Source organism: Hippocampus zosterae, chromosome 3 (assembly GCF_025434085.1).
Source record: "Hippocampus zosterae strain Florida chromosome 3, ASM2543408v3, whole genome shotgun sequence".
Taxonomy (NCBI): domain Eukaryota; kingdom Metazoa; phylum Chordata; class Actinopteri; order Syngnathiformes; family Syngnathidae; genus Hippocampus; species Hippocampus zosterae.
This window is the reverse complement of record NC_067453.1, coordinates 11,431,575-11,457,560: the sequence shown is the minus strand read 5'-3', so window position 1 is coordinate 11,457,560 and position 25,986 is coordinate 11,431,575. Positions and strand designations below refer to the sequence as shown.

General features: G+C 41.8%; 1 protein-coding gene across 1 annotated transcript in view; it reads right to left on the bottom strand.

Annotated features, from left to right (window-relative positions):
- Positions 1-25,986, bottom strand: part of LOC127597360 (neural-cadherin-like) — a 76,066-nt gene that overhangs the window by 21,715 nt on the left and 28,365 nt on the right. Inside the window, exons 14-27 of the mRNA XM_052060349.1 lie at positions 23,964-24,150; positions 22,160-22,303; positions 20,543-20,826; positions 18,246-19,854; positions 17,487-17,580; positions 12,785-12,972; positions 10,720-10,949; positions 9,971-10,248; positions 7,687-7,901; positions 6,421-6,548; positions 5,529-5,656; positions 2,614-2,737; positions 493-685; positions 88-254 (exon numbers count right to left, since the gene is read on the bottom strand). Coding sequence (XP_051916309.1) covers positions 88-254; positions 493-685; positions 2,614-2,737; positions 5,529-5,656; positions 6,421-6,548; positions 7,687-7,901; positions 9,971-10,248; positions 10,720-10,949; positions 12,785-12,972; positions 17,487-17,580; positions 18,246-19,854; positions 20,543-20,826; positions 22,160-22,303; positions 23,964-24,150 — 3,969 coding nt within the window. The remainder of the gene's footprint in view (positions 1-87; positions 255-492; positions 686-2,613; positions 2,738-5,528; positions 5,657-6,420; positions 6,549-7,686; positions 7,902-9,970; positions 10,249-10,719; positions 10,950-12,784; positions 12,973-17,486; positions 17,581-18,245; positions 19,855-20,542; positions 20,827-22,159; positions 22,304-23,963; positions 24,151-25,986) is intronic.

Below are 25,986 nucleotides of genomic sequence, written 5' to 3'. Positions count from 1 at the left end.
TTAGGGCCCCACTGATCATTTTAATGGGACACAGATAAAACAATCAGAGCTGTCATAGAGGAGAACCCAGTACCAGTTGTGACTCACCTCTAAACGCAGGTATTCACTCTGTTCCTGAGAGAGCAAACTGAAGATAACGCCGAAGGCGGCACGTGTTCGAATCCCAGCCTCGACTCTTATCTGTCTTGCAGGCAGGGACCATAACAGCTGGAACTGAACCTGGCTGCGTCCATCAAAGGAGAACTCTGGAGCCGCTTGTCCATCAGGAACGCACAAAAAATGTTCAATTATTTTAGCCGTCAACTGGGAAGTACGTGAGCATATCACTATGCACTATGCAGCCGATTTTGTGCAGGACAAGGGTGAGGGCAATCTTGAAACTTGGGGAGGAGAGTGGTATATCTAAGATAGTATGCTCTGAGGTTAAACATCCTAACACCAAACTTCCCAAAAAAGCTTCTGCAAATCCTAACAGCGATTCAAAATACTTACGCTGGTCACACTGTGGCCCAGTAAAGCCCGATTCACACTGGCAGCTGACAGGACCCCACTCAACATTGCAGCGACCCGTCTTGCCACAGAAGACAGGTTGATGTTGTTCCTCTCTGTTGGTGCAGTGGTCAGCCGCGAAAGAGCAGCCTGGCACGCTGTTTACCGATTCAGCTGGAGAACCCAGGTCATAAAGCTGAGCAGAAGGGGGCAGCAGGAAAAAAATTAATGTATAATAATAAATGATCAAACACTGATGCAGTTCTAAATATATGAGTAACTGGGTACTTTGATGTAGACAAGAGCAAATAGTACAGCAAATAGTAAAGCACTATTTTTTGAAGATGTTCCTACAGTAATCCAGCATCTCTGTGTACGCAGGAAATATAATTGTACTAAGTGGAGCACAACCTTATGTACAACTTTTGTGCTCACCAATTTATGTACTGTACCTTCTCCATACGCCGAAATGACGTCACTAAGATCAATGCAATTTCATTTAAGGTGGTATCTCATTAAGCAGCAAAGGCTCGTGAGCATTTGTGCATGTCCCGTTTCATCACGGTTTGTTCAAAATCGCAAAAGGTTGCACGTTGCAAAAACGTTTGCCGAATATTAGACGACAGTTTTACTGTCTGCAAAGACATTTTCATATTCAAAATGTTCATGTTCAAAATTTGAAGGCGACTAGAAGACTGTTAGCGAATATCTGGCAAACGTCTCTCAACCTCGAACGAACCTTGACAAAAAAACATTTGCCCAGTGCGCAAACACTCGCAAACCGTCATTGCTGTGAGAAACGTGCTTTAGAAATTAAGGACAGTCTCAAGTCAAGTCAAGTCAAGTCACTGTGCTAAGACCTGTGTAGAGTAATGAGCTCTGAGGCTTAATTACATAGCAACCATGCTGTGCTTCAAATGGTACATTGAGCGATGAAAAATAATCAACAACTGCTGGATAGACACAAAAACACAAACAACAGTCAGGACAAGTTCTACCCACAACCAGGAGGTGGAGGGAAGTTACTCTCTTGTCCACTGGGGTGAATCCAAATTTACAGGGGATAAAGTGGGGGCAAAAGCATGCATGCCGCCTCTCAGCGTGGGCAAAACCAGAGTACAAGAGATTCCCAGCACTCTTGAAAGGACTGGTACCAGAAGCCAAGCTGTGTGTGGAGCAGATTCCGATGTCGAGTCAGAACGTCAGTAACCAATGAGTCAAATCGATCATCTCTGGCATTTCATATGATGAGTTTTGAAATGCGTAGTTGGACAATATAAAAATTATTGCAGAGGTAGGGCGCTGAGGTCCAGCCAATAGTGCTAAAAATTTAGCGTCCGAATATCCCTTCCACTGAGCTGAGTCATCTCATATGATTTCCGGTCCCATTCTTGATCGATTCGACAGCCAGTCTGCACTGCTGAATTCAGTTGAGTAACGATTGATTTCAAAGCAATTACGGAGGTAAGCTAAGTTTGCATCTTTGCTGACAGACATGCTTTATTAAATGCACTGAGAAAGACAGATCTTGCTTTTCCACTGGCTAAAGAATGCTCTTTTGTGGCACGTAACTACTGTGCCTCTGCTTTGGTAGGCTGAATGGCCTTCGTGGTGACTGGTGATGATTTTCCAAGTGTGAGTTTGATGTTTCAATGTGCACTTGGCGTAACATAGTTTTTATTTTTGACCTTTTAAAAACATTCAAATGCCTTTGATGATTCTAATCTAATCATGTTTTTAAAGCTCGATTAAGGTTTTTCATTGCAATTTTAGAAGAGATGCAGGCATTAAAAAGTGCTGTAATAAAAGATCCATCCAATGCATCGCTTATCCCAGCTGACTTTTGATATAAATAATAATACACTACATGAAAATAACTCAAGATGTTGTTTTCTACTTTAGATGCACAGCTACAAAGACAAAGCTGTAAGTGTTATATTTTTCCAGAAGCACAAGTTGTCAATATTCTTCTTCTGCAGCACAACCTTGAAATAATTTTAACATTCTCTCCTCAAACAATGACAAAAGTCAGCAAAAAAAAGCAGGGTATGGGTACTGTACAGCCATCATTTTATCCAGAGCATCCTTGGGAATTAGAACAAAGCAAAGCTACTGCAACATTACCTTACTGTCCACACGTAGGTTTCTAATACATCCAACGTAGTGTTTGTGTTGTAGCTGTGGATATTCATACAATATGTTCATGTTGACGCCTCCGAGTTGCAACACGTGACTTGCATTCAGATACCTGGGACAAAAAAATAAATAAAATAAAAGTATCAATGAAACGAGTGAACAGAATGTAATTTGAAAAGGCACAGAGCAAAGAGCAAAACCACAAGAGCTGTCAACACTCAAATGTATGGTTTCATTCTTTACCGGCTGAGCTCGTCATCACTTTTACTGCTTCTCGACAACAAAGGTCACATTTTGCTCCTGTTCTGTTTCGTTTTGAAAAATAGCTGACAACACGACCACAAACCAGGGCATTTTATTGAACAGGAGAAGGAAAACGAAGACAGACTGCAGGTTCCTTTGTTGCATGCATTCATTATAATAAGACAGAACTTCCATACAATTTTCCTTATGTTTAATGTGCACTCTAAAGAACAAATAACAGCAATGAGAATAAAGCAGGGATCTGCAGAATAAGCATGCACAGGTAAATGTCCTTGATCCCTTGAAAAGAACTACCGGTACATAAGTGAAGTTATTACGATGAAAAATATGATGGCTTTATTGCTCTATTTTGAATGTAGTCAGACAGATTCCAGAAAACAGAAATTACACGTTTTCAATTTGTTTCTCAACAGTAATTTTCCCTCCAGAGAAAATGTGTTGCTATACTGTTTGGAGAAATGAAAACTGGGTGACGAATTGGTTTGCAGTGACGTTTTAAACACTTTTGTTGTTTTTTTTAACGCAAGTTAGTATAAAGTGTAGGCTAGGCCCAACCTCGGGGTAAATGCAGAAGGGTTATGTCGGGAGGGGTATCCGGCTTAAAACTTTGCCAAACAATTTTGAGCATTCATCCAAACAATTCAGACTGAACCAATCACGGTCCAGGTTAACACTGACTGCCATCGGTGCCATTAACCTACAGGGCACTGGTGGGAAAATAAGCTACTTTGGATCAAAGTCAAACGGAGAGGTGGAAAGTGGGTTCACAGACTTCTAGAAAGTCAAAAAGAAAGCATGAGCCTAGCCCAGAGAGTGGGGATTTTGAATGATGCGACTATGACAGGAAAAGAGGAGTTGGTTGACATGGGGAAATGATAAGGAGAAATCTTAATTCGGGTTCGAATTGAAGTGGGGTTTATATTATAGGAAGACATTACAGTAGTTAAGATTGTCATGGATGTGAAAAGTGGGTCAGATCAATGTATGAGGGTGAAACCTGAACTTGAGGCTGTCATGTTTCATGTTATTAGTGATGTCCCACAGGTATGGTGTGAACAACAAAAGAGAGGAACTCTGTAAGGAACTAGATGAAGCAGTTATGAGCATCCCAGTGTGATGGACATGTGAATGAAAAAAACGGGTAATGAAAAAATGATGGGTGAATTTGTTAGCCAGGAAAGCATCTTGGAAGGACAAACGTTAGTGGACTTTGACAAAAGGCTCGATAAGGCTGTCGCAAACACCTTCTTCCAGAAGAGGCTGGAATATAGGGTGACCTACAAAAGCGTAAGTAAAAGCATGCAGGTAGATTATATCTTGTGGTGATGATGTAATCCGAAGTAGATACTGACTGGAAGATAGCGGTAGAGGAGAGTGAGGCTAGAGAGCATAGGATGGTGAGATAACGCAGTTGGTGGTGAGGAATATTCAGAAGACAAAGGTAGAGCAGAGAACAATGTGCTGGAAGCTCAATGTGATAGGGGGTTCAATGGACGCTGTTGTCGTATTTATAAATAAAATCGGATGACATCCACCACATATGTTCCCGGAGCTGAGACTCTGTCTGCCTGCACCTCAATCAAAATCACCAAAATTGCAGTATTCTCCCTGCGCCAATAGTTAGACATGGTTCCAGCGGGTGTAGAGTTTAGTCTACTGCCAGCCAACAAATTGTAAGGTACGCTGGGAGTGTGTGAAATTAGAATCGCCTTCGGTACACTGGAACGCCCAGCATGGGTCAGAGCCATCTGCCAAATTCCCCAACACGCTAAATGAGGCTTGCACCAACACGGAAACCAAGATGCGGCAGTTTTTACTGTGCACCCGGGCTGTCTACGAATAGAGAGGACTTCGGGTCAACAGTCCAGAACCATTGAGTGTGGTAAATGGGTGAAGAAATTGATACAAGCAAGTGGGAATGGGTGAAGGAAGAGTTTGTGCTTGGATGAAAGGGAAGGTGTCATAAGACAGTGGTGGGATCAGACGTGATGTGTGGATTCGAGACACTGAAGACAGGAAGCAGAGCTGGAGGTGCAGAAAAGAAGATGATGTTTTCTTTAGGCATGACCAAGTTGGGTAGGATTAGAAATGAGAACACCAGAGGGACAGCCAAGGTTAGATGTTTGAAATTATTTTAATCTTAAGGGGAACTCAACCCTCGTGAAGATAAGCAGACGAGAAAATGGATAGATGGATGATTGTTCAGGATGATTTATCGCCGCGGGCATGTGTCTCGCGTGTCTAAATGTATATTTCATGAAGATCATTTGTTACGAGTTGGCAGAACTGCGTTTTCATTTTTGAGGACTTGATGGATGTCTCTTTTAATCCTATGGCCCAGACAGGATGCTAAACTAGAGTCATCATGAAACACAATTTGGAGTACAACACGTATAAGTGGTGAATAGACGTATCTGTCATGTATTTATTGCTAGAATAAAGTGTATGTTTGTGCCGTTCAGACCATTTCTTCCACTGTGGCCATGAACAAACAAACAAACAAACAAACAAAAAGACTCATGAAGATGCCTGGAAGATGTCCAAGGATGTATCTTTACTGGTCTTCTAACACAGAATTAAATTATACTTGTCTTGAGAATCATTAGTTTGTCTTATATGCTGTTTCTGATGAAACTTACTTGTCCCGGTTGGGTGTTATGCCTCGAATTTCACAGGAGGAGCGGTCCTCTGTCATTGCCCAAGAGTCCACTCCTTCTGTCTCCATGACAATTGCAGTGGAACAGCGATCCAGAGTAAAGTGCACTTCCTTAAAATCGGGGACACCCATGTTACAGGCACACTCAATTTGCTGTATGTTTTACCCCTCCCCCACACTTGAAACTACAGTAATTTATACACGTTACAACAACATAGTGTACATGTTTTTGGAAAAAAAAATTGCAAGCATAAAATGCAAATACAATGGACCTGTGTATTGTATATATGCCTTTAAGAGTCGGGGCCTCGTGGACTCGCACGTAACTTTTGCAATCTGGACAGAAGTTGAAAAGTGTGACTTTATGGACGTGTACCTAAGAACCGCTTCCTGCGTGAGCGTGCTGAGAATGCTTGTGTTTTACTGTTCATCGGGTATTTCGTGTGACGGTGGCTCTCCTTTCCTACGTGTGCGTACATTACCAATATAACGGGTATTTTAGCGAGAGATGAGTAGATACATTAACGGTACAGAAGAAAAAAATCTGCAAGGTAGCACAGCCCTGATACGTTAATACAGCAGGGGAGAACTCTATGCATCGTTGCTTGTGTTACAATTTTTGAGCCAGAATGTGTGTTAACACAGAGCAATTAATATTTCAGTATTTGCATTTGAATGTCCTCTTAGTTCACTGAGCCTTGAACATCTTCACAAATCATTTTCAAATTACCAAAAAATTATGTGGATTATTATATTTTGGTTGTACTCTGAGGTTACTTTCGATGGGACGGAACTGAAGCAAAATCCGATCAAAAGCATGAACTTTACCAGCCATTCATATTCATATGTGGAGAGCAGAAATATAATTGTCTTACTTTACTGTTACTCCTCACATCAAGGCGATGCCAGCGTCTGTCAGCCAGGCCAGCACTGTTTAATAATTGGAGAACAAGTGTACCAGAACCGTGGTTTATTTTCAGATTGGGAGATCCACCAATCAGCTCTGTTAGGGAGACAGTACAGTAAATCAACATTATTATGCATGAATAAAAACAATTATAAAAGCAACTACATTTTTCCACACGGAGGCAAGGTGAAGAAGAAAAGTAGCATTATGGAATAAATGGTAAATATATTGTTTACGCATGCAGGCAAAATTCTCATGAGATGAGGAAAACACGATATGTAAAAACAGGCATTCAATTTGGAAAATGACATGGAGAGCCATAAAACACCAATGGAAAAACAAATGGAACCTCAGTAGTATTCGTGAAACATTCAGAAAATCCTCTTGAGACTTGATTCATCCAAATCCATCCATTTTCAACAGCGTTTATCTTGAACAAGGTCGCGGGGGTTGCTGGAGCCAATCCCAGCTGACTTCGGGCCGACGACACGCTGAGATGGCCGCCAGTCAGTCGCAGGGCACAGACGGAGACAAACAACCATTCACACCCACACCCACACCGTCACTGAGTGAGAACCGTTCCCACAATTGCTATCTAAATACAAAATGTGATAAATCACTAAAGTAATTATTTCGAGAAAAAAGAAGGATCATAATTTTTGGAACTGCCAGTACTGTACACAGTATATTCTATTATTCTTTCTATTCCTGGAGGCCCAGGAGCTACATTTTTAATCCACTGTTTTGGGTATTTCAAAATTGAAACCTATTGAGGAGACAGCTGGTGTGACTAATGACCAGTAAACATCGAGAAAACATTTCCAAATGGGGGACTATTCATTGTAAAATTAGACAATTTCATTGAAGAACATCAGTTATTGACGAAATGAGTGGCATTCATAGATATGTATATGGGGTGGAGTTGAGGAATTGATTGAGTGAGGAGTTGAAACACTCTAAATTGGGAGTGCGACTAGTTGTTCTTCAATCTTCAATTGGCTGGCAACTGTTTCAGAGTGCACCTCGACTACTGCCCAAAGTCAGCTGGAGTAGGCTCCAGCACACTTCCAACCCCCGTGAGGATAAAGCAGTTCAGACAATGGATGGATGGATAAACACCTCACATCTGCTGAACCTACTGTACCATCCAGTAATTTGAGTCAACTCATCAAGAGTTTAGGCAATAATGTTCCAGAGGCCTTGTGGCACACTAATTACCCAGACACACCGTTACCTATGGCCAGGAAGTCTTCAACATCTCCAGGCAGAAGCATGGCCAACGGGCCGGCATACAGCAGCAGCCCGTCATCTTCTTCTGTCATGAACTCTAGAGATAGATGGCTATCAAAACATGGCTTTATGGGAGGAAACCAGGCATAACCGTTGCCAAGGAAACTACGTCTTGTCTGCTGGCAGTCCGGCCCATCATGCTGAGGAGGGCATCGACACCTGTAGTACCGTGGAGAATGACAAAACAGAAAAATAATCAAGGTAGCACAAAAGGAAACTATCTGTGTAGAAATCACACCAATTTGCTTTTCTTTGGCAAGTGAGACATTGTTTACACACAGACAAATTCAACTGAGGAGAATGATCCTCGATCAATTGATCACTCGTCTCGGACGGCTTTCAGGCCGACATTAAATCATGAAAATACTTGTGAGTGCAACATGCGCCTATTAGGGCACTCACAGCAACTGGAGACAGTTAAGTAAAGCGGGGGTTCCCATATATCCGTCCATGGCAATCAGAGAAAACTATTTTATTTAGAATAATTAAACATTTTTCATGCATGAATAAGTGCTTAAGCGTTTAAGTTGTTAATACAGCTGACATGATTGCAAATCTATCTATCTATCTATCTATCTATCTATCTATCTATCTATCTATCTATCTATCTATCTATCTATCCATTTTCTGATTTGCTTTATCACGGGGTGTGCTGGAGCCTATCCCAGCTGTCTTCGGGCAGTGGGTGGGGGACACCCTGAGCTGGTTGCCAGCCAATCGGAGGGCACACAGAAACAAACAACCATTCGTGCTCACAATCATACCTAGGGACAATTTGTAGTGCCCAACTGCCCACTGCCATGCATGTTTTTGGAATGTGGGAGGAAACCAGAGTACCCAGAGAAAACCCACGCAGGCACGGGGAGAACATGCAAAAAAGATTGTTGGTTCTTAGCTCCAAAAACTCGATAAGTTGTCACATTTGTATCTCTAGGCACTACTGTAATAGCTAGCGCTTTGTTTTTGCTTCCTCAAAGTTAACGTTCCTTGTTAAATGACTCCATTGGTTAAGATGGACAAAATCATAAAACCTCAATGGAAAATACCTCATTTCGTCACTGTGATGGAGGAGATTGACTGGTTGATCTGTTCTTGTCTCCTGCTCTGGCGCTAAGTGAGACAAGGTGGCTTTGCTGATAATGTCACACTCATCTATTTCCATGCAACGCCTGAGGAAAGCTGTGTGCATTGAGACTGTTCGGGCGACATTGCTTTTTATTCTGCTGAGGAATACTGTTGTGCATGTCAGGAATACTGATCTATGCTCACCTATATAGATGGCTTATGCAGAGTGAAGCGTTATGCATACATATATTCAGACCAAGCAGAAGCTCTCACTCATTCGCTTCTCAGACCCATGAGAGCAATACCTGCATGAGTAACTCAAGTGAAGTGATATTTTTTCCACCTCCGACTGGCATTATATAGTCAAACGCAGTCTGGAGCTGCTTGTTATGTCCACACACAACCGTGGCAAATATAAGTATTTTAGGTTTTACAGCATGAATCATAGAGTCTATTCGGCACATATAGGGTGATATTCATTCACATAGTACCTCAGGCTTAATGGAGCCGAGCAGCAACAACACAGCCAACTTTGAGAAGAAAAAAAAAGATAAGAGAACAAATCGGATCTGTGTGTCCTCACTTTGAAGAATATGGCTCTGACAAACCCGTATGTTCATGTAAATGGAATTAAATTAGATCTTCAGAAGTTGTGAGCAGAGAGGGGGGTCCCCAAGTAGGATTAACACCCCTGCCCTATATTTATTTAATCTGCGCATTAGTGTGAGCCTGGACTGTGCTGCATACTGGGTGCTTTGAGTCCCACAGAGACCGCACATTTTAAAGGATTCCCGATAATTACAGTCGTCCTGTGAAGTTTTATGGTTTATGTTAATCACCAAGATGCGAAGGCTATATTTATTTTTTACTTGAGACAAAGGAACATTAAAGCAATAATAAAAGAAAATATAAGGTTTCTAAATGTTTACCCCAAGCGAAAAATAGGATATATACTGTATAATTAGACCTTTTATGAAAATCTTGCTACTCAGTGTTCGACTGACGAAACAGCCGAGCAGTAGTAGGAAAGTCAGGTCAAGGTAGGTGAAAGAGATTTTTGTCATGAGAAGTCATGATAGTAATTCTAGTCTCATTCAGCAGGGTTTCTCAGTAGATCTCGTTACGCTACGAGAGAAGAGACGCGCCACTGGTTTTGGTCTGACCTGTATCCGTTCTGGGCATCGATGCAGGTTCCCCCGTTAACGCAGGGGTTACTGGAGTAGTAGGAGCAGCTTTGATGATTCATTTCTCTGGCGGTACAACCACAGACGGCCGAGGTCGTCACCTTGACTGAGACTAAGGACAACGCACCAGAGTCGAGCAGGGTCGGCGACTCGCTGATGGTCAGTTGCGTGGTGCAGCCACCTGATGCTTTACAGTCAGCATGCACACATTCATCCACCTGCACCTGGCTTACATTAACAAACAGCAGTGACTGCAGCTGCAGAGGGAAAAGGGAAGGAACAAAGACATAGCAGACATTAATGGTAAATAACTGTCAGTGAACACACAAAGTGTAGTATCTCCAGAGTTGACAATGATGTGTAGTCCGACTCTAATGAGCACGACGAAGGATAACATGACTTTTGCCGTTTATTCACATGACAATAGAAACATCCCCTAATCTACAAACAGCATATTGTTTGAAAATTCAAAAAAGTGTTTGCTAAAGGAGAGGTATGTTTAGGTCTGATGAAAGAATGCGGCATCAACATTGAAGAGTGGCAATGTGATCGGGAAACGTAAAGACTAACAAGAAATGGATTGAAGAACAAAGAGGCAGTCAAAAGACAAGGGTTTGTGCGAAATAAAATGCCGAAAATGCCATTTTGTCTCTTCATCTTACACCCCAAAGTGTTCTGTGTAATATTCAAGCACTTTTTTCATCTGTCATACACATCGGGATAAATACCTTCTTTTTATGTGCAGCAAGAACTCCATGTAACTTCTCTGAATGCATGAAGCCTGTCTCAGACAACACATAGAAATGGATGTCCAGTGTTTTCTCCCCCCTGTCGGTAATGCTGAAAATATTAATGCTGCCTGGTCTGACAGACAGGGTCTCAGACAGAAAGTCCCAGAGTGTCTCCAGCCGACTCTTCCTCTCGACATGAGAGTCGATAAAATCTCTTGGGGTTATGCCTTTGGGAGACAAAGAGAGGAAAGGTTCATGGGATGTGAACGTATGACTCACCAATGACAACCAAAGAGTAGGTCAAAGCCTACAGAGTCTGCAATTCAATTAGCTTGAGAGGAAGTGCAACCTCTCCGACTATTGATCCACCTAAACACGTTCATTTGACAAAGTTGCAAACAAATGAAGTCAAATGCTTTGATTCTAGAAGGAAATGTACATTACTCCCCACATCAACAAAGATCTGGTGTTCCCATCAGAAGTTGGACACTGAAAACCTCTCTCGTCTCTTTGAGTGTCATCGTCAGTTTGGAGTTGGACCAACAATGAAGTGGCATTCAAACTTGTGCTTCACTTTTCTCCAGAGAGTTTGCACGTCTCCATGGGTGAAATTTTGGTGGAAGGTTATCCGTTGGCCTTCACGCAATTTCTTTCTTTCAATTCTCCCTGCGAGGGTCAGTTCTTCGAAACCTTTCCACCGTATCACGTGAACCAGGAAGCTGATATGCTGATGTTCAATCGTCCAAAGAAGCACACGGGTCTCTACCGCTCTCCTTAACACTTAGTCATGTGTGACCGTGTCTCGATATGAGATTCGAAATATCCGCCGATGAACACACTTTTCTGTTGCTCCTAAATTTTGCCAAGTTTCTGCGGTGAGCGTCCGTGACTCACTGCCGTAGAAGAGCACTGATCAAACAAATATTTTCAAGAGATGAATTTTCAAGTTGACGGACAGCTTTCGATCGATGAGAATGTTTTTCATGCAAAGATACGCGTCCTTGGTCTTGCCGATGCGCCGACAAATTTGTGGTTTGCACAGGGCATCCAATGTCACCAAGGCCCGCAGTTAGCTGAAACTCTCGACTTGTACGATGGTTGAAAATACCTGCTTGAGGTTGTATTTTGGTGGCTCATTCTTGGAAATGAGTATTTATTAGTTTTTTTTGAATTGACGTGCAGGCTGAGGAATAACGTTTTCTGCTACGGCAACGTTGAAAAGGTTCTGGAGGTCAGCAGCGGAGGATGCAATCAAAACTCTATGATCTGCATCACGCAGGTTGTTTATCTTGATGCTGTTTTCCAGCAACGCTTCATCTCTGTCTTCGAGCATTCAAAGGATGACGTCAGAGTCGAGATTAAACAAACGGGGAGACATGACGCATCCTTGACGAACACCACACTTAATTGGAGACCAATTGGTGAGACCACTACGTCGGCCAACTGCTGCTATCGAGTCCCAGTCCACAGATCGGATGACGCGCTTGTTCTTATCATCGATTTTCACTCCGGCTAAGAATTTAAACAATGCAGAGTGGCGCACTTGTTCGAAAGCCTTTTGGTAGTCAATAAAACCAAGACTAGCTGAAAGTGCATTGCAATTAGGTCGCAAAAAATCAATTCCATCTTTGAGGCCACCTATATGGAGAGCACATCATCTTCAATCTTCCAAAATAATAATGACTTGTCACAGAGGCTTCCACAATAGTCTTCGACTCCGGTCTCGGATTGGCTTTTAAATGTCAAGGACTTGACACAGTCAATTTGACCTTTATCACTCTGATTTGTGATTCCACAGGTGGAAAAAATTAACACTCAAACTGTTACAGCAAACAATTCAATGGATGGTTTAACAAAGATGTAACAAAGATGTTGAAATCAAATTATTAAAAAAGAAAAGGCTCGACAGCATATTATTTTAGCATGAAGAAACAGATAATCACACAAAGTCAAATATACTATAATAATCAAAACTTGCCGACTCTTGGAATAAGAGCCTCAATAACAAATAAAATAAAAATAAACTAGATTTTTCATTCATAGCAACAGGACATAAATTTACCGGTCAAACGTAGTGACGCAGATGATAGAACTGCCTTTTCCTCCAGATCTCTCACATGAACTCTAACTTCAGATTTGACATCGGGCCACACACTATCAGACACCCCAACACTCATCCAGTAACTCCCCACTGGTGTGTTCGGTTGAATAGTCAGCAGTCCTGAGCTTTGGTTCACACTGAAATATCTGCTGATTAAGAGAACAAAACTTAAGTTACAGAGGAAAATGAGATATCACTTTGTTCTTACTCTTGAAAGAGTGACAAAAATGAAAAAAATAATAAACAGGATATACATTTAAATTATATATATATATATATATATATATATATATATATATATATGTCGCGGGACTGCTTCGCGACAACCTGGTGTGGGAACTCTTCAGCGAGGTTCATGGGGAGGACATTGATGCACTCACTGACACCATCACGGACTATATAAACTTCTGTGAGGAGAACACCGTACCCACCAGAACTCTGTGGTGTTTTTCCAACAACAAACCATGGATTAATCCTGACATAAAGACCCTGCTGAAGGAGAAGAAGAGAGCTTTTCGGTCGAGAAACAGAGAAGAGCTGAAGGCCGTGCAGATTCGGCTGAGAAGAAAGATCAGGGAGGGGAAGAAGATATACAGGATGAAATTGGAGGACCAGTTACAGGCCAGCAATGTCACTGGTGTCTGGAGGGGCCTGAAAACCATCTCAGGCCATGACAGCGCAAAGACAGTGATCGAGAAGGACAAGGACTGGGCAGATGGACTGAACCATTTTTTCAACCGTTTCGACCAGTCGTCTGTCCCTTCCCCCAACCACAAACTGCAACCTCTCTCACTGTGGACTTCTTCTCCTCCCCCTCCTCTTTCGACCAGCTCTCATCAACCCAGTATGTCACCTGGTTCCTGCCTGTCCGTCACAACAGAGCAGGTAAGGAACCAACTGAGGAAGATGAATGTGAGGAAGGCAGCAGGTCCGGACAAGATCAGTTCCCGGCTCCTCAGGACCTGCTCTGACCAGCTGTGTAACATTGTCCTGCACATCTTCAACCTGAGCCTGAAGCTGGGCAGAGCTCCACAGCTGTGGAAAACTTCGTGCCTGGTCCCAGTGCCCAAGACCCCCCACCATAAGGAGCTGAACAGCTACAGACCGGTGGCGCTGACGTCTCACCTGATGAAGACGCTGGAGAGACTCATCCTCGCCCACCTTCGACCGCTGGTGAGCCCGTCACTGGACCCGCTGCAGTTTGCCTATCAGCCTGGCATCGGCGTGGAAGACGCCATTATCTACCTCCTCCACTCAGTGCTGTCACACTTGGAGAAGGCTGGGAGCACAGTGAGAATCATGTTCTTTGACTTCTCCAGTGCCTTCAACACCATCCAGCCCAATTTGCTGGGAGGCAAACTGCAGAAGGCCGGAGTGGACCACCATCTCACAGCATGGATCATAGACTACCTCACAAATCGGCCGCAGTACGTGAGATTGCAGAGCTGTGAGTCGGACCGGCTTCTCTGCAGCACTGGAGCGCCGCAGGGGACTGTTCTGGCTCCATTCCTGTTCATCCTCTACACCTCGGACTTCAGACACGTCACTCCAAACTGCCACCTTCAGAAGTTCTCCGATGACTCTGCGATTGTTGGCCTCATTACAGAAGGGGACGATCGGGAGTACAGGGGACTGACAAAGGACTTTGTGGACTGGTGCCGGCAGAATCTCCTCCAGATCAACCCTAGGAAAACTAAGGAGTTGGTTGTGGATTTCTGCAGGAAAAAGTCCTCACCAGCACCGATGAACATCCAGTGTATGGACATAGAGAGGGTGACCTCCTACAAGTACCTTGGTGTTCTTCTGAACGACAAACTGGACTGGTCTACAAACACGGACACCCTGATTCGGAAAGGACAGAGCCGACTCTTCCTACTCAGGAAACTGAGGTCTTTTGGGGTTCAGGGGTCACTGCTTAAGACGTTCTATAACTCGGTGGTGGCCTCGGCCATCCATTATGGCATTGTATATATATATATTATATAATGTATATATACTGCGATTGGCTGGCAACTAGTTCAGGGTGTCCCCCGCCTAGTGCCCGATGACAGCTGGTAGAGGCTCCAGAATGGCCGCGACCCTTGTGAGGATAGGCGGATTAGTAAACGGATGGATGGATGGATGGATGGATGGATGGACTGTATATACAATGTCTTGCTTGGATGGAGAAAACTTAACCAGCCGCCACTGGACCTGAGCGACTATGCACCAAACTAGTTTTGTTTTCTTTATTAGTGCTGACAGTGACGAAAAATACACGATAGATGTCATACTTTGTCATTTTTTTCCATTCCTTGGAAGTATGTATTGTTATTCCTGGACTATAAACCACTACTCATTCCCCACCGCCCCCCCCCCCACCATCTTTGAACCCTGCGGCTTTTAATGTGACACAGTTTATTTATGAATTTTACTGACTAGTTTTCAGCCATCAATAGATTCACCTATAGTCTTGTCACATTGAAATAATGAAATCACCAAACACGTCACAGTGGATCAATGAAACTGTCCGATCCTGCCATAATACGGAATAAGACCCCTTGCAGATCTCCGGGTTGCACGCTGCACTATAGGTAAGGCACTCTCGTTGGCGACCAACTTTTCCTTAAGAACAATTGTGAAGCAGCATACAAAGCTGTGATTTTGACCATTTCAACCGCTGGATTAAAAAGAAAATGTAAACCACCCGGTATGTTGTTTGATACTCCTCCCACGGACTGCCCTCTGCTGACAGTTTTTAATGACATTTTGCTCGATGTGTGTAGCAAGGAGGATGTGTGTTCAATGCTGGGACATAAGGAACGATAAAGGTCGGACATTTGTGGTCATTTGCCCAGCCTGACACTGCCAGAAAAAAACAAATAGGCTGAATGTTAGTATGTTTTGCTCACATGACGTGAGTGAAGTGATCTGAGGCGGCATACCAGTCAGTGAATCAATCACCAATGAGACATGCCACAATAATAATGAAATATGGAAATGTTTCTCCATTTCAAAAGTGACAATGACAAGAAAATGTATTTCTGTCGGGCCGAGTCTCTCGTTAGTTTCACTCAACTGAGGTGTGAATGTGAACAAATAAAATAAAAAAGTGACAATTTTAGTCCATCTTTTTCATCCATCTGGATCTTTTTCTGTCGTGAAATTATGACCAATGAACAGAGGTTGAGGTTTTGTTTTTTTTTTTCTTATGAGACTGAGTTCTGGGATTCTACTGTGTAACTAGCTACATTCGGCATTGTTTGAGGTTGGGGCGGGGGGTAGTATTTGCCAATGTTTAAGGTCAAACACGTTTTTAGAAATCGATCTGTGACCCCTTTCTTTGCAAAAATCACATGATATAACACGGAGACCCACAGGTATTAAAATAAAGCGACCGACAAATGCACAAATGTGTTTTATGGCTAAATGTAGGTGTTGCGCCTTTTATTCAGCTGCGTTTTGTAGTCCAGAAATTATGTTACTCCACTCGGATGTGGGCCCATATTCATTTGAAATAATACACAAACAAAATTGAGGAAATGGTTAAAAAAAAGTTGGCTAATCCTTTACCCCTCTCATGCTTCTACAAGAGATTGAGAGTTGTCATGGTAACTGTCAGATGTTGGTGCATGAATAAACAAATATGGACTTGGCATTTGTTATCTGATCTTCAGGTTTTTGAATATTAAATATATGCTGAACGTCTCCAGAGGGTTCACATCGTCCCTACCTGGTTGTTACATCTGTATATTCTTGACCCAAGTGTGGGCTCCAATTTCTTTTAGTCTTTAATGGTAAACAATGTTGATGTTCATGATTAGTATCGATTCAGGTGTGCACTGATACATTACCGTGTAAATGTTCCATGTACAAACCCAATTCAAATGAAGTTGGGACGTTGTGTTCAAAATAAAAACGGAATACGATCATTTACAAATCATGTTCGACCTATTTAATTGAATACACTACAAAGACAAGCTACGTAACGTTCAAACGGATAAACTTTCATAATTTTAGCAAATAATCAGTAATTAAGAATTGTAAGGCTTAGTAGTGTATTCAATTATATTCCATTAAAAATCTCTCTCTCTCTCTCTCTCTCTCTCTCTCTCTCTCTCTCTCTCTCTCTCTCTCTCTCTCTCTGTGTATGTATATATATATATATATATATATATATATTAAGATTAAGATTAAGATATCCTTTATTTGTCCCGCAATGGGGAAATTACAATCAGAATTCAGAAAGGAAGACGCTGGGTAGGGAGAGGGAAAAAAAAAACATGCTCGAACTATCCTCTTCCGAGGATAATTTAAATCCAGGATAAATTTTTTTTTAAAAAAGCACAAAAATAAGCACATGACCGTTACAACAAGTCACAATACATAACATGTAATAAGGGGGAGGATCAATGGGAAGGGGGAGGGGGGGTATATATACGCACCCGGAGATCTATACGCACGATTTGCAAATCATTGTATTTTGTTTTTATTTATGGTCAACACTCGATCAGTTTCCTTTGAATTGGGTTTGTACAGTCAGGACAAACATTTACTACTTATGTTTCAAGCCAAATTATCCCAATGGAAAACATTAACCCTTGTTGGAGAAAAAGAGGCTGAAATCAACCCAACACTTAGAACCTGTGGTAGTTCATCTTCACACATGGGATGAAACACTTACTTGGCTGCACTTGTCTCGAGATTGTAAGTCTTGTTGTCCCAGTCATCAGGATCTAGCGTATAAACCTTCCCCAGTATTAAATTTTCCGTCCTTCCTGTTTCAGGTAAACACACACACACACACACACACACACACACAGTCTTTCGGGATGAGTTCTGCTGATGCCAACACTTATCTCCTTATCTTGCATTCTTGTCTACTTATGATCATAACTGTGCAGCCTAGTGCTAGGATGAATAGGCTCCCAGCGCTCCACTTCAGAGAGTGTGGAGCTTCAGGAAGCCGGCCTATCTGAGTATGGATTATGTTATTATCAGCCTGCAGTGCCAGAGTAGCTGACTGTAGCTGTGTAATCAATGGCGGCCTGGATGAGTCACAGCGCTCCTGTTTTCCACCATTACCAGTACTTTGAGGCAGTTTTGCATGCCAATAAAATATTAAATAGCTTTCTTAATCACCTTATTCCAGAAGATCCATTAAAAAAAAGACAAATATATGAATGATGACTGAATTGTAATATGATATTCAGAGGAGCTTTGCGTTTGGAAGGCAAAGATACACCGTGGTGCTGTGGTAAAAGGTTTGGCTATGACAAACTATTACAATGTCATTGGAACAGCACCATTACAAATCCAGACTGCACAGAGCATGTATGGGAGTTAAAAAAGTTTTGCCTTCAGCTGTACCGTAATTTTTCTTCTCATCAAGCAGCTTGTCACAAAAACAAAAGAGGAAGAAATGAGCAAATCAGCAACTTACCCCTGTGGATATACACGTAGATGTCTTTCTCCCCTGGCTGATGGGCATTATCATTGTGGTCACCAATGATTATAGTAAGTGTACTTGTGGCAGTCATTGGTGGATATCCACTGTCAATCATAATCACCGGCAAGAGGAATTTGCTTTGCCTTTCCCTGTCAAATCTCCGCAGCGCTGTGAGTGTAGCTGAGCCATTCCCATGATCCTGAAGGTGGAAGTCAGCTGAATAAACTGAAGGCAAGGAGATGTGGAAAGGAGGCCCGTGCTCTGGGGAATCTCTGTCCAAAATCTGAAGCAATGTTGAGCTTGTGTTGAGCATGACAACTTGAGGTGCCGGACTGTTTTCCCACACCACAGGATTGTAGATTGTTTCTAGCTCTGGACCGTTGTCATTTACGTCAAGCAGGGGCAAGTAGACAATGACACTGGCGGTCAGGGCTGGTCTACCTTGATCGATCGCCATTACAATCAAATCATAATTGGCCACGGTCTCTCTGTCCAGTGGCCTGGCGACTGTAATAATACCAGATTGATTCACTGTAAATTGTCCATATGCGTCGGACTGAGGAAGAATACTGTACAAAATCTCCCCATTTGAACCTGAGTCAGAGTCGGTAGCCAATACTTGGATGATCGTGGTTCCTACAGCTACATCTTCGTTCAAAGGGGAGAGCAGATGAGAACTCTGGGCAAAAACAGGAGCATTATCATTCACATCCTCAACTTCAACCAGACACTGGATAAGGCTAGAAAAGTCAGAGTCTTCTACTTTGATGGTTAAGTTGAACTTTTGCTCCACTGGTTTCTCAAAGTCCAGTTTCCTCTTTAATCTTAGAACACCCTTCTGGTCCAGTCTGTGGCTAACCATATAGAACTGTTGTTCTGGGTCTCCATCAACGACAGAAAATGTCAGCTGACTGTACGAACCGGCATCAGGGTCAATGGCACCCAACTCCATGATAATAGTGTCCACATAAGCATTCTCAGGCACACGAGCATTGCACTTCTCTTCCTGAAACTTTGGTACATGGTCATTGATGTCTGTTAAGAAAATAGTTGCAGTTGCTGTGCTTGTCATTCCACCGCCATCGCAGGCCTCCACGACTAGCCGATGACTGTCCACTAACTCCCGATCCAGGCCATCAGATGCCACTGATATTGTGCCAGTGCTGGAATCCATTGTAAATAGGTCTTCATTGTTAATGTTCAGCACATTTTCAATAATTCGGTAGGTGAGTATTGCATTCTGGCCGACAGCGGCATCATCAAGGTCTACTGCTGCCATTTCTACAACGAAAGTTCCAGGAGGCGAGTTCTCGCTGATGTTACTAAGGCAATTATCTGGCAGGCATGAGAATGTGGGTGCGTTGTCATTGATGTCCCACACATTGATAATAACATCCGTAAAACCAGTTAATCCCTCGCCCTCCTCATCTGTTGCCATGACGACAAAACGCCAGACAGCACGCTTTTCTCGGTCCATGGTGCGCTGGGCATACATCTCGCCCGTAATGTCGTTGATCATAAAGTGTGACTCTGCCCCTTGGCCATGGATGGAATATCGTATTGCCCCCTGGTCTGCATCTTTGTCTGGGTCAGTTGCTGTTACCTGTGGAGATAAAGTCAACATAAGGAAATGAATTGTCATTGATTTTTACCAAGAGCAGATTACTTTTTTTTATAGCTGCCATTTGAAGGCAACAGGCCATCATTAGTTTTTTAGAATATCTATGAGGTTCTTCTATGTTCAGACCTCCAAATAAACAACATCTCTTTGGTAACGGATGAATATACCGTAAATCTGATTGTTCTGTGAAGGTGGCGAGCAAATCACAATATTACAGCAAATAATGGGGTGCGCGCAAGAATAATCCCAGCACAGACACACCGAGACATACATTCAAATACAATATCCATTCACACTGACGGGCAATGGATATACAGTAATAAACCTGGAGAGAATTGACACAAGCACAGAGAGAACATGCTCCCTCCGCCAAGAACCGTGCTCTTGGGCACAGGTGTCAAAGTCCCATCCTCTAGGACCACTATCCTGCATGTTTTACATGTTTCCATCCTCCGACAAACCGGATTCCGCTAATCACCAAGCTCTCCAGCAGCCTGATAACTATTCTGATCAGTTGAATCACATGTGTTGTAGAAGGGAAACATCTAAAAAAAACGCAATAAGGCGCCTCCAAGACTGGAATTTTCGACACCTGTGCTCTAAGTAGTCAGCGTTAAGCACTTGGCCATGGCACTAGCTCCGGTGTAAAATTGTTATGCAAGTCCCTCACCTGTAGCACAAAGACTGGAGAACCATCAAGTTCCTCTGTGACTGATCCATAGTATTCATTCATGGAGAACACTGGTGCCTCGTCGTTCTTATTTACCACTGTTACCACAGCAGCAGCATAATCTTCCCACTTTCCATCTGAGGCAAGAACCAGCAGTTTGTACCTCTTCTGCTGTTCATAGTCCAGTGGCTGTGCAATGAATATTGTCCCCACCTCTGGCTCTATGTCAAAAACACCACCTTTGTTGCCAGACGTTATTTGGTAGCGCAACTTGGCATTGGCCCCTGTGACAGGAATCACAACAATGCATGAAAATATGAAATGTCCGTTGCTATTCTGATGTGAAACAGTTGTAACTCACCGCAAGGAAACAGATTGAGGTGGCAGTTTTAAGAGGAAAGCTAAATTAAGAGGGAATAGCATTCAGACGACTGTTTCCCCAGTTGGCAATAAAACATTTTGATAATCTTGGCAATATGTATTCTGAAGTCGGATACTTCTTGTTTGGAACAGGTTAAGTATAACCTCAAGGGTTTTAGACATTATTTCCTCCAAGGTCTAAACATGAGTCGGCTAGTTTTTCATATGCCCTATCTCTTGTTTTGATTACTTAATAAAATTTAAACTTTACACCCCATGTTCGGTTTATTTACTTATTTATTTTAAGACCAGTCAAAAGGGGAAAATACATGGCAAACAAAAGTACGATACTGCACAAGTGTTGTTGAGAGAATGCTTTTAAAGCCAGAACAGAGGGGCGAGCTGAATGTTGTGATTGTCTAAAATCACCCACTGTCTCGCTGTCTACATGGAAAGCATTCATTCAAAGGGCTTGACATTGGAAGAGATAAAATAATCTCCTGGAATGGACAGCATTTGCTTTCAATCACCCCGTTGGGTTCAAGTAGCTCCAATCCCATGTAAATACTCTAATCTGAACTATTAACAAAACCAAAGCTGACAAAATGCACCCAGCTCTCCCACTGTGACCTGGCAGGCTTACAGTGGTGAAGCCCAGGGTTAGGTTTTTAAACAAAATAGATTAAGCAAAGAAGTGAAACAGTGCAACACTTTAATATTGGGGGTTCGTGTTATTCCAAAACTATTCATCATGCGTGATGCAGTTCAGACTAAGCTGCACCCCGCTCACCGTAAATACTTGATTAACAGACCTAAACGGGTCTGATAAAGGGATCTCAGTCTACTACTGTATGCAGAATGAGAAACTGCTATTGCTTAAATCCCAACCACCCACTGAGTGGGAGCTTGTCACTCTTTTTGGAACATATGTACATCAGTGCATTACCAAACCATTAGTGCTTATAAATCCAGTGCACTAAAATGGTGTCAGCAAAATGATTTCAGATGAGTCCAGATTGGATAGGACTATTCAAGAGGTCATATTATGTACCTGTATATGGGACACTTTTTTTAAACGACTGTACTTTGCACACTACACTCCAAAATCAATTGCTGTATTCTGAGGGAGAGTCATCTAAAAAATAAAAAGCCCAACAAAACAGTTGCAGTTGTCTAGTTACTTCGAATTTCATTTGTAAGAAGTGTCATTCGTAAAATATTCTATTCCCCCTCACCCAGTTGCCTCATCAGGCATACCTTCATCTTCATCATTAGCACTGACAGTCACAACAGCCAGACCCACATCTGCGTCCTCATCCATGGCCACTTCATAAAGCCTCTGAACAAAGGCCGGTTTGTTGTCATTGACGTCACTGATGAAAACTCGAACATATGCCGTGTCTGTACCAAAAGGCCATAATGGTAAAAGAGAAATCAGAAAAGGCAGAGCACAAATTCAGGCACCATTTGGACAGGTATTTAGTATCCCGTGCATTCTTTTCCCGCTTGTTAAGGGAGTACAGTACATAAATTAATGTCACACTGAAAAAGTGCCATGTGTTGACATGGAGATCTTGCGCAGTGGTGTTATGAAAGCCCTGATGTAAATCATATAAAAACTCTTGGCTTTATGATAGTATGTTGGTTAACATGGTGAACAAATGAATGCAGCAAATGCACCAATTCCTTTTAGCAAACTCGGGATAAAGAACATAACTCTCTTAGCTAAGTTAAATTTTTATAAGTGGACAAGTGATTCTGTCTTATCTGTACCTTGCTCATTCCATTTTCATTATGTTGTTGACTTTTTTTGTGTGTTTAAAAAAAAGGAAATTATCTCCTCACAAAAACACACAGGTGATATGTTAATTTAAAGGCGGAAGAGAAAGTGATAAACGTCGGCAACTGGGGCTGCCTTTACGTGTTTTTACACCCACCCGCCCCTCTACTTGTGTAGCCTAGGGATGATGAAGAGAGACAGGTAATGTTTGCAGAGGAGATGAGCCCATCTGGATGTGGGAGATACGTCGCATAAAACACAGCTAAGGCAGATTGCAAATGCTAAGCAGGCCAGCCAACCTGAGAGAGGAGGCTTTCCTGTTTCAAAACATCAGACTTTAGGTATAATGCCATCTTCACAAACATTTGCAACGACTTACTTTGGAAAATAAACTTCATATTCACGCCACTCTAGATACAGAGAGAGGATTTATGACTCCCAAAATGGCACTCAGACAGCAGTGTGAACAAGAAGTGTCACTGTTTGTTGAAAAACTTGCAGTGAAAATTACAATTGAGGTGAGAACTTTCTCAGCGGTTTTAACAGGAAGAAGCATGAAGCAGCATCGTCATGGTGGAGGCATACATCTAATTAAGAGCCAGGGGCCCCTTGGTGAAAGTGGAAGTAATGTCAATGAGTGCTGTTTTTAAGAAAAAGCTCAACATTTCATTTTTATTTATTGGCATATGGAAAACTTCATTATGTTTAATACTGATGGTTGATAAAAATATAGGCCGTCTTTCTCGACAAAAATGCTTGTTTTTATAAATAATCTTAATCACAAAAATTGAAGTGTTTATATTTATCTTTAGTAAAGATGGTCTTTTTCTTAATATTCATCCATTAACCAGGACTCGTATTCCTCACAAGGGCCACGGGTGTGTTGGAGTCTCTCCCAGCTGTTTATGGGCAGTAGACAGGTTACACCCTGAACTGGTTACCAGACAATTGCAATTTGTTTTCTTTTGTTTTTTTTATTTTTTTTTATGTTGTACGGCAAAACTACTAATTGCAAAGCTTTAATTTTTGGGGGGAGAAGTCTAAAGTAAAGACAAAGTTACTATAGCTGGATCTTGAACTGAGCAATAAACGCATCAATGATACTCATCAATAGCTCATTGAAAAAAATATAAACAAACATTCAATTTAGAGTATTTCTTTATTTTAAAACATTCTTTTTTATTCTTTTTTAACGTTTGTCTCTTTCATAAAGTGACTCAGCTCTACTGTTGCACCCTCTACTAATGAGAATCCATTGAATATCACCATATTATTAATTACCTGAGTTGGGTTGCTTGTTCTTGCCAGGCCGAGCAGATTCTTGTCCATCCATTGACTGAACTTCCAGCAAATAGGAACTGCGGGCCTCCCGGTCAAAAATGGCTTCTGTGTAGATGATCCCAAGTTTGGGTTCTATTCTGAACAAAAGATGGTCGCCACTGCTGTCGCTCAGCAGAGAGTAAGTGATCTGTGGATAAAAGGGAATGTGCATGACGAACACAAGGCTGATTTTGACAAATAACCTGCTAAAAGGGCAAAGTTAATATGATGGTGTAATAAACTGGTCATTCGTGAGGAGGTGTCTAAAATGTTTTAGGGTTTTTTTCACAACAATTTTCTTAGAGTGCCTTATTGGGTAATAATTTGTGCAAAGGGCTATCAGTTTGATCAACACTTCTGAAATAACATATCCGCTCAAATGACCTTTATCGGTAATCTGCTCTCGGAGAGGTTACCCTTTCAAACGATTGCAACATTTTACCACATTTATTGAAAATCACAATGGCCCATCACCGGTGAGCTATTTTTGGAACAAACTGAGAGACTGGTTGGAGACTCATTTTGTCCTTAGATGCAACCTGGATCTGGCCAGCATGTTGGTGTTTTTCTCTATCCTTTTTGTTTACACGCCGTCACTGTCAGTATTTGTGACAGAGATTTCCAATACATCAATTATATATCAATATATATATAGGTATTATGATATTTGACGTAAGGGCCAAAAGGACAATAGGGCCTCGGCCCGGGACAGAAAAAGACTGGAGCGACTGGTCAGGAGGGCCAGTTCTGTCCTGGGCTGCTCCCTAGACACACAATCTTATCTTATCTTATCTTAAAATAGATGAGGGGAATCATGTAGCCCGGGGAGGGGCAACTGGTGGCCCCATTCTGGGTGGCCACTTGATTAATTGCACCACCACCATAATTAATTAATTAATTAAAATCAGCTTTCATTTTTATAAACCCCGCAAATTCTTCACAAACCCTGATAAAAACTCAATATGTTTTCCATGAAAAAAAGCAAAATGGGGGAAACATCACAGAATTTCTTTTTTTTTAATCCCCAAATACGTGAATCTGCATATACCGAAGAGGGAATGCTGGGACTGTCTGCGGTTTTAAGTTGTAATAACACCATTCGCCACTAGATTGCAGGCATGTTTAAGTCAAGTCAAGTCAACAGTGTTTATAGAGCACTTTCAAACAGCCATCGCTGCATACAAAGTAGGGTACATGGCGCGATTTAACATACACAATAAACAGTAAGACGAATCCGTAATAAAGGCAGTAGAAAGCACCAAGCAGTTAAATCAAGAACAAATCTAAGTCATGCTGAGTCGAACGCCAAAGAATACAAGTGAGTTTTGAGGAGGGCTTTAAAGATTGCTGAATGTTCTACACTATAACATGAGTACAGTCAGCTTTTTTTGTAGATTTGGAATGATAATAAAAAATAAAATAAAAAATACAGTAGCTCAAGTTAAAGTTTACATAAGTTGATTTTTATGGAGAAAATGTACGAAATATTACTTTCTTGTTGTTGGTTCAGCAGGTGTTTTTTCATGCAAGGGAGACCTTTGCAGTGAAACAAACCAAAGACAATTACAGGATATGGTTATTTGTTTGCTTCAAATCCTTTTCGTTAGCATAGTGGATCTTTTATACATGCAAAAAAGTAAGATCAAAAGGTAACTATATTAAGAGCATATATTTGTGAATATATTTTGTCGACATAGAAACTAGCATTTTTGTTATACATTAGGTTAGAAAGTGTGTTGTCCGATGTGGCCCGCAGTCACAATGATGAAAAATTGTGAACCCTTCCTCCAGCATTTACGTTCCCTTTGCCATGAATCACCATCTCTTCATCAGGCCATAAATTAACCAGAGCAAATGAAGCTTTATCTTTTTGTTCACAAGAAATCTTTTGATTATTTTCACCTTTGCTGTGAAAAAAAAATGCATGGTCAATATAATCTTGTGTTAATTGTCTTCAGATTTATTTTGTCCACAAAACATGAGC